This window comes from Diorhabda sublineata, chromosome 11 (assembly GCF_026230105.1).
Source record: "Diorhabda sublineata isolate icDioSubl1.1 chromosome 11, icDioSubl1.1, whole genome shotgun sequence".
In the NCBI taxonomy this organism is placed as follows: Eukaryota; Metazoa; Arthropoda; class Insecta; order Coleoptera; family Chrysomelidae; genus Diorhabda; species Diorhabda sublineata.
In genome coordinates, this window is record NC_079484.1 from 291857 (window position 1) to 307041 (window position 15185).

General features: G+C 29.2%; 2 protein-coding genes across 2 annotated transcripts; one reads left to right on the plus strand and one right to left on the minus strand.

Moving 5' to 3' along the window:
* Positions 1 to 258: 258 nt before the first annotated feature.
* LOC130450392 (carbonic anhydrase 7-like) lies at positions 259 to 2620 on the minus strand (the record flags this gene model as incomplete). The annotated part of the gene is made up of 4 exons (XM_056788766.1): positions 259 to 845; positions 1238 to 1468; positions 1937 to 2042; positions 2481 to 2620. Coding segments are annotated over 4 exons (612 nt in total), but the record flags the coding sequence as incomplete, so codon positions are not given.
* Positions 2621 to 6474: 3854 nt separating this feature from the next.
* On the plus strand, positions 6475 to 14657 carry LOC130450227 (putative carbonic anhydrase 3). The gene is made up of 7 exons (XM_056788500.1): positions 6475 to 6660; positions 10309 to 10341; positions 13009 to 13158; positions 13332 to 13455; positions 13531 to 13636; positions 13882 to 14109; positions 14166 to 14657. The coding sequence occupies exons 1-7, from the start codon at positions 6621 to 6623 to the stop codon at positions 14367 to 14369; spliced, it is 885 nt and encodes a 294-aa protein (XP_056644478.1). The 5' UTR covers positions 6475 to 6620; the 3' UTR covers positions 14370 to 14657.
* Positions 14658 to 15185: the final 528 nt, after the last annotated feature.

Sequence of the window (15185 nt, forward strand, 5' to 3'; positions counted from 1 at the left end):
CACCAAAAAATTCTCTCAAGCTAAGTAAAATAACATTCTATAGAATAGAAATAAAAATGTTCTAAATACTTGTATATTAAACAAAAGTCTTTTGACGTTTATTGACAGGAGCATATTCCTATTTATAACACAAGCATTCCTATTATTAGTCGCAAAAGAGCGTTTCGCTGTGTACAAAATATACACATATCATATTTTTTTCTTATTTGAGATTAGAAAAAATTCTTAAGCTATGTAAAATAAAACTGCAAAATGGTTTAAATATTTATATATTACATTTTTTCCAAATATCTTTTGTTTATTGATAGGAGTATATTCCTATATATAAGATATGCATTCCTATGAATAGTCGCGAAAGAGCGTTTCGCTGTGTAACCGATAAACAGAAGACGATGAAAACTTAAGAGACAAAACACATTTTGTAATAACCAATGAAAAATAAAAGAGATTGATAAAGACAATTTTGTATCAAAAATGTAACATATACAATCCAGGAAAGATATCAAAATAATCTTCCATACCTGGAAAGAATTTAAATAATTTATAACATCCCTTAAAATTTCATAGTTCTGTTCCGTGTCACATACCCAAGAGCGACACGTCAAACAAATGACGTAAAAAATGTCATTAAGGATAACAAACAAAACAAAATTAATTTGAATATCAAAATGGTTATTCTTTTTTATGTTTTTCGAACAGTAATTAATCGTTTATTTTTTTTTAAATTTACCATAAAAACTTTCTTTCACATATTTAACAATTCTTCCATTCAAAGGCTGCAGCGGACGGGCATTCCTTAATATCGGTTTGTTATCTTCATCGTAAATATTTTTTAAAGCTTCCAACTATAAAGAACACGCAATTTAATAATAACCATGTGCGATTATTTTTTTACGTCCACAAAATACCTATAATTAGACGGTTCACAACATTTTTTTTATTCTGAGTTTTAGAAAACTAGCAGTAATCTAAGTGTGAAAGTGAAAGTCAACTAAATTCTTCAATATGGTCATTTTGTAGTTGAGGTTATGTACAACAATATGAAGTATACCGATGACAGTGATAACTTACTTAAACCAACTTAATTTCTATTTATGCTAGCAGATCCATCTAGGGTTCTAAACGGGAAATGAAATATGACTTTCGGTAATTTCGGTGAACCGTCTATAATATGAGTGATTTATGTTAGTATAGTGGGAAGTTGTCAGATTGGATATAATTTCAAATATATCGTTACCTGACATGGGGAAATTTTACAAGGTTTTGGAAAAATTATCCATTGTACTGGTTCATTACAGTCCGGTGTTGTTAACGATCCCGTATAAGCGTAATAATTACAAGATCTTTTAGGTAGAAGTTCTTTCGGTACTAATTGTTCGTCTAATGGTACCGGTTCTTTGATATTTGTTGCTACACATTCAACTTTTTTCGTTATTTTGTTAAATATTTCAGATCCCTCGGAAGAAAACTGAAAAAACCCAGTTAAAATTTCTCTACATTTCCTATTTGAAAGATGACATACACAGAATCTTGATAAAGTGCGGTAGTACGGGATATGTCTTTTAAAAAAAATTACAAACCATTCCCGAAGAAACAAGAACAAGATAAATAAAAGAGAAATTAATAAGTATTTACCCACCGGTCTATCATAGTAGAAAGGATCGTATCACACGACTGCGACACGATTATAAACACGCCACGCCACGCGACGAAAAGTTCATTTTATTCTATAATTTTAAACAGAGAAACGTGATCCGGGTTAGTTAGCGAACATTCAAATCATGATCTGGTTAAATAGATCATAGTTTCAGAAAAAAGTCATATTGGAGTAAATAATGAGAGTGGGAATTATACAAAACTAATAGATGTTTATGATGTTGAAGATATAGAGCTCAAAAACGAATATATCTAAAAATAATGTCGATTGAAAACTAACCTCATAAAAAACTGCAATTACTGCTATTCCAAAAGGGATATTTAAAGCATTTTGTAAATTTTCTGCTTCTTTTATATAATGAACAAAATGACTTTCCAGAGGATATCTGTAAAACACAATAAATAAACTTTCAAAAAATTATGTGTGAAATTTCTTGACAAAAACAATTTTGTACGTTAATTTGTTAAATTGAACAAATTGCTTCCTCATCCACCGTTTAGTCCAGATATGATCCTCAGTGATTACTGATCTCAAACTGTTAAGAGATTCAGCTCAAATGAAGAAGCAATTGATGAAACTGAAGTTTATTTTGAAGCAAAAACAATTTCTTCCACAACCATGGAATCTGGAAGTTTGAGAAATGTTGGAATGATTGTATTGCTCTAAGAGGTGTTTAAATTGATTTTTTGTTTCGTCTATTGTGATTAGAACTAGTTTTAAACAAAAACATTTGTCGAATTCGCATAGGATAAACAGATTTTTGAGTAAATACATAAAACAGGTGGCAACTGTATCAATATCATAATTTCATTGTATAACTTACTTTTTACCATTGAGGGTATGTTCGGAATTCCAATGGAAATGTATATTATCTAAAACATACTCATTTTCTAATATTCCATCGCATATCGAGACGGATTTACATCCAAAACCAACTTTAACTGAAAAAAAATCATACAGAAACAAACAGCCACGTCAAACGGTTGATGTGTACCCTAAGGAAATGGCAATAGCATTAATCGAAGAAGCTAAACGCACATCTTAAAAGAATGAAATCTTAAGAAGTTCTGTGGAGGAAAGCACGTTATTTCTACACATATAACACTAGCATTCATATTATCAGCCGCAAAAGAGCGTTTCGTTGTGAAAGAAATATACACACATCAATGGAAACATGATTTTCTTCTTATTTGGGATGATAGATACATAGTCATTACAAATATACACCAAAAAATTCTCTCTAAAATAACATTCCATAGAATATAAATCAAAATGTTCTAAATACTTGTATATTAAATAAACAAATGTATTTTGACGTTTATTGACAGGAGCATATTCCTATTTATAACACAAGCATTCCTATTATTAGTCGCAAAAGAGCGTTTCGTTGTGTACAAAATATACACAGGAGCATATTCCTATATATAAGATAGGTATTCCTATGAATAGTCTCGAAAGAGCGTTTCGCTGTGTAGCGAATAAACAGAATTCAATGAAGATATAAGAGATAAAACACATTTTGTAATAACCAATGAAAAATAAAAGAGGTCCATAAAGACAATTTTGTATCAAAAAAATGTAAAATATACAATCCAGGAAAGAATTTAAATAATTCATAACATCCCTTAAAATTTCATAGTTTAGTTCTGTGTCACAAAACCAAGAGCGACACGTCAAACAATTGACATTAAAAATGTCATCAAGAGTAACGAACAAAACATAATTGATTTTTGAATATCATAACGGAATTTCTTTTCGAACAGTAATAAATCTTTCAACTTTTTTTTTAAATTTACCATAAAAACTTTCTTTTATATATTTAATAATTCTTCCATTCAAAGGCTGCAATGGAAATGGCAATAGCATTAATTATAAACGTTGATCCAACCTGTATGTCCGTTATTTTCGAGAAAAACATCTTGCGGCACATCGTAATTTGTATAAACTAAACGTGACATATGAACAATTTCTGCTGTTTTTTTCAACAATTCGATGGGAGATTGATTATTTCCACAACAAGAATCCGGCCAACCATCTGAAATAAATTGTGTTTTTCGCACAAATATTTTCGTAATTGAAAATTCCAATTACACACCTTGATAATTTTCACGTAAAGATGTATTCCAAACCCTCCACGTTTTCGAATAATCGTCTAAGAAATAAATTATAATTCGCTCGAATATAATTAACGAAAAATTCGTACTTGCCTTTTTTATGTATAAGGAATCGTATTTTATACAAATTCGATAAACCTTCTAAAAGCAACATAAAGCGACACACATCAAATTTTCCACAATACAAAGAAATTACGAAAATTTACTTCAGCTTCTAATTGTTGACAGGTCAAATTGACGTATACGATAGGATCAATCTCAAAGAGACCTCCAAGTGTCTGTGAAGCATCCTTAATTGTGGTAGTTGTCCGGTGTAATAGTTGGGACTAAAGTTATTCGCAACGTATTTTTTCTATGGTTTGAACCAGACCAAGTTTCTAGTCTCCTGATAATCGATCTCAGATTTGAACTGACGTTTCTCAAACAATTATATTTAAATCGTTCTAAAAGTTGTTATAGTTGAAATTGATGGCTGTATACACAACTTGAATACTTAATCGTATATAATTCGATATCGATTCTTATCACAATTGAAGCAATTATATTAATATTAAATAATTGTTGTATTCCTTAAAAAAAATATAAAATTTTATGAGTGTCTCGTTTACATATATATCAATTCTATACCTTATTGAACTAGAATATCAAAATGTTATTATGCGTTTACGTAGGTATTTAAATATATTATCGAACAGACAAATGAATAATACATTTGATATTTCGTAAATTACGTATTTTATAGATTTACTTATATGGTTGTATAAATTTTTTTTATCGACGTGATTAAACTATAAAAAATACTTTTTCGTAATTTTCTAACCCTCCTAAACGAAGTCTCGAATAATCCAATTATAAATCTTTTAATTTAAACACATATTACTATACCGATTGTCCCAAAAAACTACTCTCGATAAGGATGTGTAAAAAATATTTTATTTTGTTTTTGCTATAACAGAATTTAGATTTTATTTAAATTTAAACTTCGGGTACGAAATAAAATCACTTTTAACGCGTATATCACACATAATTTTTTATACAACATCGTCAAACAACACAAGTCACTTTTAACAATGGATTTACCGTTTGAATATTGACTATTTTTACATTTGTTACTACTACCCTTAAATAGATAAATAGCAAGCAAAAAATCGTGGTATCGAGCATAATTGAAGCTCGAAATTTTCATTTTCGGTTTTGTTTCACCGCAAACGGGACAACCGGTATATATATATATATATATATATATATTCGTTAATTCGATTGGAAACGTGTAATTATCAAGATTTGTAGCGATTATTTTCGAATAAATCCGATTAAAATGAATAACGTGTCGGGTTTTAACTTATATATAAATAAATTTTAATGCTGCGTCGAAATTACATTCCATATGTTTACGAAGCTACATCGCAAAATCTCGACGTGACAATTTAGACAATAAAAATCAAATTATCCAATGATAGGGCAAACACACTAAATTGTTGGTGGAATGCGTGTCGTTGTTTGATTTGAAAATCATAAAAATTTAGTTTTTTGCTACTTTTTGACAGGTTAGATTGACGTATACACTCGCGTATAGAGATGGGAATCTACAACAACTTTCAACTGGTATTAAATAACTGCATAGTTATTTTAGTTATTTCCCCATCTCTATTTGTTAACAAAAATTTTTAATTTTTCGAAAGGATTAATTGCAGTTCGACGCAAATCAATAATTTTTATTCTTTATATTGTAGCGAGATTTAGATTATGATTATTATTATATTATTCGGATTATTAGTTCGATCATAAATTTTTTTAATAGTCTTGCGTTAAATCTAAATAAAACTACAAAATTAAATCAAATTAGAATCGAACGGAAAGTAAAATGTGCAAAAACAAACTTTAAAACGTGTTAAAAAAAAATAATAAAAATTTTAAAAATAAAATTATGGCCAATTCGATTTTTATTTAATAATAAATTTACGTCAATTATCCCCCAAGTCATATTATGATTCCAATTTTGAATCTTTGTGGTTTTTTTTTTCAAATTTTCCGGAATTTTCACCTCATTTGATCGACCGATGAGTTGTTGGGCTTCGTAGGACGTACAGTCTCGTCTAAACTTTCCTATTCGTTATTTTACTGTTTATTCCGAAGGTACAGTCTCATCCAGGGTAGAATCTAGTTCAGTTTTCACATTGATTGGTATCTAATGCATTTTAAATGAAAATATTACATTACAATGACCAAATTCACTATCAAATGAATATTAAACAACTTAGCGCCTTCAAATTCGAAACATATGATGTATATAATGTGTTCGATCGATTTTCCAAGCAACTACTTTCTAAGGAGCGTCCTCGACTTAACCTGGAGCTGGTTTGAACGAATTACGTTTCAAATTGTTTCATCGTACACCGTATAGTCCAGATCTGGTTCCCAGCGCTTACTGATATCAAAAAAAAAACGCTCGTAGGTAAGAAATTAAGTACAGATGAGGAAGCTGTCGATGAAACTGAAGCATTTTTTGATACTAACGATAAATCTACGAAAAACGCATCGAAAAGTTTGGTTGCTTTTGTGGGAGGTTTTTGAGTGAAAAAATTCGCATTTTTCGGTGGAAAATTACTCAAAATCGAAGCGAACGGGATACTCAGTTGGGCGTTTCGACTTTTTCTTATATAATACGCGTAAAAAAACAGATGATTGAATCCTTAGATAAACAGTGAAGTCCTACAATCGATACACGCCGTATTATCTCGACGGAGTTTGGACGTTTCGAGGGGCGAATTGCCAATATAGATCCCGCGATTTAAGCTGACTAGCTCAGTCGTACATACAGAGTGTTTATTCGCGGAACGACAACCGCAATGTTCTCGATTTATTTGGTTTGTGTTTCAATTGTATCAGGTGCGTTTTGTATTTTATCAAATAAAATTCCTTTTTAGTAAAATATAACGAAAAAAAAAACATTAATCGGTATTTACGTGTGTTGTTTTGGTTTTTATAACTTCCTAACGCAATATTTCGGCTTTTGTATCACCTTTAATGGAATTAGAACATTTTTTTTTAATAAAATTACTTCCCTGACCCCGTTTTTACTTCGTCGCAAAATTAAATTATATTTAAAATGTTTTTAAGCAAATTTAAATATTATTTTTAACAAATTATGATTTAGAAACGTAAATACGACTAATATTATACAGTATGTTCGTATAAATGGATAGTTATTTCAATTTTTAGATATCAAATTTGAACGCGTTCGATTTAACTTTTAAAAATCACCGTGACGTATTTAAACGATCTGATAAAACTTTTTTTTCCAATTCAAATTTAAATAAATTAGTAAAAATGTATTTATCGCTTATTTCCAATACCAAGTGTTTAAATTTTACACGAAATCACGTATTAATTACGCAGATAAGAAAAAAATAAAAATTCACGTGGTTTTATTAACATTTGAACAACTTTTTCGGAAAATTTTCAAAATATGATAAATAAAATGTGCTGTTACGTAAAGTAATATTTGATTCGTACCTTCGAATAAAAAATATCGTTAATCTATTGATATATACAGAGTGTCGAAATGATTTCTCCCAAAACTCACCATTGAAATATATTTCAAAAGGTACAACCAATTAGGGAGCGAGTAGATGACGTGAAAATAATGCTTAAACATAAAAAAAATGTTTTTTTTGTCATACGATTCCTCGTTTATGAGTTAGAGGTATTTAAAGTTGCGAAATCAAAAAGGACAATTCGTAACTTTTACGGGGACAACCTGTACAATATAAAAATATCAAAAATGAATATTTCGATGGATTTTCTAACAAAAAGGTCTCTTCGTTCAACTCGATAAAATTTATGGTTTAGGAGATATTTAGATCGTTGTAAATGCCGAAGTTAACAATTCGTAACTTTTACGGGGACAACCTGTACAATATAAAAATATCAAAAATGAATATTTCGATGGATTTTCTAACAAAAAGGTCTCTTCGTTCAACTCGATAAAATTTATGGTTTAGGAGATATTTAGATTTTTAGATCGTTGTACATGCCGAAGTTAACAATTCGTAACTTTTACGGGGACAACCTGTACAATATAAAAATATCAAAAATGAATATTTCGATGGATTTTCTAACAAAAAGGTCTCTTCGTTCAACTCCATAAAATTTATGGTTTAGGAGATATTTAGATCGTTGTAAATGCCGAAGTTAACAATTCGTAACTTTTACGGGGACAACCTGTACAATATAAAAATATCAAAAATGAATATTTCGATAGATTTTCTAACAAAAAGGTCTCTTCGTTCAACTCGATAAAATTTATGGTTTAGGAGATATTTAGATCGTTGTAAATGCCGAAGTTAACAATTCGTAACTTTTACGGGGACAACCTGTACAATATAAAAATATCAAAAATGAATATTTCGATAGATTTTCTAACAAAAAGGTCTCTTCGTTCAACTCGATAAAATTTATGGTTTAGGAGATATTTAGATCGTTGTAAATGCCGAAGTTAACAATTCGTAACTTTTACGGGGACAACCTGTACAATATAAAAATATCAAAAATGAATATTTCGATAGATTTTCTAACAAAAAGGTCTCTTCGTTCAACTCGATAAAATTTATGGTTTAGGAGATATTTAGATCGTTGTAAATGCCGAAGTTAACAATTCGTAACTTTTACGGGGACAACCTGTACAATATAAAAATATCAAAAATGAATATTTCGATGGATTTTCTAACAAAAAGGTCTCTTCGTTCAACTCGATAAAATTTATGGTTTAGGAGATATTTAGATCGTTGTAAATGCCGAAGTTAACAATTCGTAACTTTTACGGGGACAACCTGTACAATATAAAAATATCAAAAATGAATATTTCGATGGATTTTCTAACAAAAAGGTCTCTTCGTTCAACTCGATAAAATTTATGGTTTAGGAGATATTTAGATTTTTAGATCGTTGTACATGCCGAAGTTAACAATTCGTAACTTTTACGGGGACAACCTGTACAATATAAAAATATCAAAAATGAATATTTCGATGGATTTTCTAACAAAAAGGTCTCTTCGTTCAACTCGATAAAATTTATGGTTTAGGAGATATTTAGATCGTTGTAAATGCCGAAGTTAACAATTCGTAACTTTTACGGGGACAACCTGTACAATATAAAAATATCAAAAATGAATATTTCGATAGATTTTCTAACAAAAAGGTCTCTTCGTTCAACTCGATAAAATTTATGGTTTAGGAGATATTTAGATCGTTGTAAATGCCGAAGTTAACAATTCGTAACTTTTACGGGGACAACCTGTACGATATAAAAATATCAAAAATGAATATTTCGATGGATTTTCTAACAAAAAGGTCTCTTCTTTCAACTCGATAAAATTTATGGTTTAAGAGATATTTAGATCGTTGTAAATGCCGAAGTTAACAATTCGTAACTTTTACGGGGACAACCTGTACAATATAAAAATATCAAAAATGAATATTTCGATGGATTTTCTAACAAAAAGGTCTCTTCGTTCAACTCCATAAAATTTATGGTTTAGGAGATATTTAGATCGTTGTAAATGCCGAAGTTAACAATTCGTAACTTTTACGGGGACAACCTGTACAATATAAAAATATCAAAAATGAATATTTCGATAGATTTTCTAACAAAAAGGTCTCTTCGTTCAACTCGATAAAATTTATGGTTTAAGAGATATTTAGATCGTTGTAAATGCCGAAGTTAACAATTCGTAACTTTTACGGGGACAACCTGTACAATATAAAAATATCAAAAATGAATATTTCGATGGATTTTCTAACAAAAAGGTCTCTTCGTTCAACTCCATAAAATTTATGGTTTAGGAGATATTTAGATCGTTGTAAATGCCGAAGTTAACAATTCGTAACTTTTACGGGGACAACCTGTACAATATAAAAATATCAAAAATGAATATTTCGATAGATTTTCTAACAAAAAGGTCTCTTCGTTCAACTCGATAAAATTTATGGTTTAAGAGATATTTAGATCGTTGTAAATGCCGAAGTTAACAATTCGTAACTTTTACGGGGACAACCTGTACAATATAAAAATATCAAAAACGAATATTTCGATGGATTTTCTAACAAAAAGGTCTCTTCGTTCAACTCGATAAAATTTATGGTTTAGGAGATATTTAGATTTTTAGATCATTGTGCATGCCGAAGTTAACAATTCGTAACTTTTACGGGGACAACCTGTACAATATAAAAATATCAAAAATGAATATTTCGATGGATTTTCTAACAAAAAGGTCTCTTCGTTCAACTCGATAAAATTTATGGTTTAAGAGATATTTAGATCGTTGGCCATAGAGAAATATTCTGAAAAAATTATCATAAATCGTGTTTGTTTTGTTGTCTAATCTTCGTGACAGCCACGATCAAGAATTGGCGCGTGCCAGTTTACTTTGGAGATTCGAAAGTTTCAAAGTAAACACGCCAAATTTTGTGACTATTGATTTTGTATATTTACGAAATTTTGATAAATGATTAATACGATTTTTGAATTCTTTTCAGGCACTGTAACGGGATGGACATATCCAGATCAAGGTAGAGCATAAATTCAATCTTTCACAATTATAATTCCTATACATATTTTCAAAGTTTTTCATTTCCAGCCACCATTGGTATGAAATACTTTTATTTTACATAATAACATGACAGAAAAGTAGTTTTCGTAACCAATCATTTCGAAACAGGTCTCAAAACTGTAAATTATATTGATTAAATTTGATAAATCCTTTGGGTCGCAGTGTACATAATACCCCAATATCCATACGTACATAATGACCCGGTATATTTGATATTTATCGTCAGTTAATAAATTTTTCAAGAATTTTCGAAAAATGTGTAAGTTTCCTTTTATTATTTTCAAATTAATATATTTAGAGACTACCCTGTATATATGTTACACGTTATGAATTTAACTAAATAATTTTTTTTGGTGGAAAAGAAGTAACTATGCGCCGAATATGAAGACAATATAGTCCGCTTCTATTCCACCAAAATACAATCGTAAAATATGAAAATTTTAATTATTATATTACAGGTTTTATTATTATGAATTGATTTCGACGAATTCGCTGAATTTTTAAATTTTTTAAATTGAGTAATTCATTATTTTGTCCAAAAACATTAATTCCTTTTACTAGCTATTAAAAAAATGTTTGTTTACTTTAAATGCACAGTAGATTTATGATGAAAACCGTTCGTTAAATGACCTTTATGGCTTGTCCTTGTCAGTTAATAAATTTTTCAAAAATATTCGAAAAATGTGTAAGTTTCCTTTTTCAAATTACAAATTTTCAAAATGTCGCGCTAAATTAGTACTTACCCTGAACATTTCGATATTTCAAATTAATATTTTCAGAGAATACCCTGTATATATGTTAAAAATCATTGCTATTGTATTGGGTCAAGAGACACTATTATTTTCATAAAAAAATTCGAAAAATTTCGATACCTATAAATTTAATTAAATATTTTTTTTTTGGTGGAAAAGAAGTAACTATGCGCCGAATATGAAGACAATATAGTCCGCTTCTATTCCACCAAAACACAATCGTAAAATATGAAAATTTTAATTATTATATTACAGGTTTTATTATTATGAATTGATTTCGACGAATTCGCTGAATTTTCTAGTTTTTTAAATTGAGTAATTCATTATTTTATTCGAAAACATTAATTCCTTTAACTAGCTATTAAAAAAATGTTTGTTTACTTTAAATGCACAGTAGATTTATGATGAAAACCGTTCGTTAAATGACCTTTATTGCTTGTCCTTGTCAGTTAATAAATTTTTAAAAAATATTCGAAAAATGTGTAAGTTTCCTTTTTCAAATTACAAATTTTCAAAATGTCGCGCTAAATTAGTACTTACCCTGAACATTTCGATATTTCAAATTAATATTTTCAGAGAATACCCTGTATATATGTTAAAAATCATTGCTATTGTATTGGGTCAAGAGACACTATTATTTTCATAAAAAAATTCGAAAAATTTCGATACCTATAAATTTAATTAAATATTTTTTTTTTTGGTGGAAAAGAAGTAACTATGCGCCGAATATGAAGACAATATAGTCCGCTTCTATTCCACCAAAACACAATCGTAAAATATGAAAATTTTAATTATATTACAGGTTTTATTATTATGAATTGATTTCGACGAATTCGCTGAATTTTTTAATTTTTTAAATTGAGTAATTCATTATTTTGTCCAAAAACATTAATTCCTTTTACTAGCTATTAAAAAAATGTTTGTTTACTTTAAATGCACAGTAGATTTATGATGAAAACCGTTCGTTAAATGACCTTTATTGCTTGTCCTTGTCAGTTAATAAATTTTTCAAAAACATTCGAAACATGTGTAAATTCCCTTGTCCACATTGCAAATTTTCAAAATGACGTGCTAAATTAGTACTTACCTTGAACATTTCGATATTTCAAATTAATATTTTCAGAGAATACCCTGTATATATGTTACGAATCATTACTATTGCATTAGGTATTACTTTTATAAAAAATTTCGAAAAATTTCAATACCTATAAATTTAATTAAATAATTTTTTTTTGGTGGAAAAGAAGTAACCATGCGCCGAATATGAAGACAATATAGTCCGCTTCTATTCCACCAAAATACAATCGTAAAATATGAAAATTTTAATTATTATATTACAGGTTTTATTATTATGAATTGATTTCGACGAATTCGCTGAATTTTCTAGTTTTTTAAATTGAGTAATTCATTATTTTATTCGAAAACATTAATTCCTTTTATTAGCTATCAAAAAAATGTTACATAATGTTTGTTTATTTTAAATTTATGATTAAATGCCCTCTAATGCTTGTCCTTTGCTATTTCGTCCAACTAATTTTACACTTGATGCCACGCCAGAACAATATTTTTAACTATATTGCAATAACACTCGTTATCACATTTTTTTTTAAACATTACAGTTGATGCTGTCACAAATCTTTTATTAGATCTATTCAAAAACGAAGTTTTTTCTTGATATTTTCAATAATCGGATCCAGATAAACCACAGGATGTTTCTTTGTAAAAAAACACGTTTCATACAGCGTTTTATAGAGATTAACCTTATTGTTATTGCTTTCAATGAAAAAAAAATGACTTCGAACACTAAATTAATAAACTTTTATTGATATAAATTTGATATATCACTTTTGGAACAATTTTTTTGTTGTTTATAGATCATTGGGCTCCGTTATGTCAAACAGGAACCCAACAAAGTCCGATACCGCTGTCACATTCAGTATCAGAAGATTCGGATTTTCCTCCTTTCAGTATATACGGATACGGACAGAATATATCAATTTTAGTAAAGAATAATGGCCATTCAGGTAAAGTATAAAATAACACCAACACACACACACACCTAAGAATTTTGGAAATTTGGTCCAGTCAGTTGAGAATTTCTACCAGATTTTAGTATTACAGCCACTCCGTGCAGGTGTTTATATATGGACCAACCCTCGTAGAATGAATATTTTGAATCGAATTTTTTTTTTTTCAGCCGAAGTACGTCAAAAAACCCGTACGCATATACCTGAAATTAGTGGAGGGGGATTACCGGAAGTTTACCAATTAGATCACCTTCATTTCCATTGGAAATCCGAACATACCATTGAAAATTATAGGTAAATAAGTTCGTAATGAGTTTCAGCTGAAATTATTCAAGAAAAAAATTAGAATTTTCGTCCGTTTTTGTTTAGGTTTCCTTTAGAAACGCACCTGGTCCATTACGCCAAAAGATTCGGTAGCACTCAAGAAGCGCTTAAACATCCCGGAGGGGTTGCAGTTTTTGCAGTTTTATTTGACGTAAGTCCTTAAAGACTGTTCCATACAAACCATGTATTAACGTCCTAAAATTGGTCCAAGTAAGAAATTGAAGGCCTGAAGACTTCTGTGGGTATATCGGGCTAGCAATCGTTGTAGTTGCAGGTTTTCCGTGGTTTCCCTATAACTTGGTGAACCGTTTCTTCTTAGACTATATATTTATCTATTCTCTTTCTGCATTATTCCTTTTGGGTAAGATACTAATCAATTATTTTCTTTGGAAACAGCTGTCTCCGGACGACGTACAAGATTTCGATCCGTTGTTAGCCGAAATAGCGACAATTCAAACAAAATTAAACGTCCCGGATGAATTAGAAGGTTTCGTCATCAAAAATTATCTACCTATAGATTTGGCGGGGTTTTATAGATACAACGGATCACTGACTACTCCTAATTGCACCGAGGGAATCATCTGGACGGTTTTTACGAATACGATACCAATATCGAAACAACAAGTGAGTCGAAAGGTATAATATACGATAAACAAAATTATATTGAATCATTTTTACAGGTAGAAATATTTGAGAGAATGCGCACAGTTAACGATGTAATTTTGAATCAAAATTATCGATCGCTTCAAGATATAAACGGTAGACTCATTCAACTTAAAGTTAGTCCTTTGAGATTTATGGCCGGTGGATCTACAACAAACGTCGCTACGTTTTCCCTAATTTTCCTAACTTGTATTATAACATTTACACGACTATTTAATTAATTAGTAGTCGCTTTTCCACAAATTTTTATTATACTACCTTTTTTATGTTGTTTACTTTCTGAATAGTCCTCGTATAGTGATTAACAAGACCATGACAGTTATAAACTACAATTGATATTTTAATGAAAATATTAAATAAACTTATTGATTTTCATCAATTATTCAAATTTGTAAATAATTCTATTAACAATTGTTGTGATATTTGTAAATTTAATTTTAGTTGTATGTTTAACATTTTTATATAAATCTAGTCGATATATAACCTCAAATAAAAAGATTTTTATTAAATAATATCTTTCATTTAAATCAAATTACCCTATACACCATATCAACTATGTACATATTTAGAAATTTAAGACGAATTTGTTATGAAATTGATATCGATTTTATTAAACACCCTGTACAGATAAGTAACAAGAAAAACATGCATCAGATCTAATCTTATTCATTTCGACAAATATTTGTTTCTTTAATTTAACATGAAATACAGACAATCAACAAAAACAAATATTATAAATACAAGCTTAAAGAGATATAAATTTACTTACACGGTAAAACTTCGTGAATCCGTGTTTATTCCGAAGCATTTAAATATAAAATAATCATATGTATATCGTTTATAAGGATATTTAACAGTTTGGAATATATTTGGTACAAGTTTATAAAATTCTAACCTTACTTTTTAGTAGTACGCGTCGTGTACAATAGTGTGAAAATAATGTAGTCGGTATAGATCAATGGTTTATGTTAATAAGTTAATAAGTTTTTATCGATAGATTCTGATTGGTTACTATATAAAATTATAAAAAAAACGTA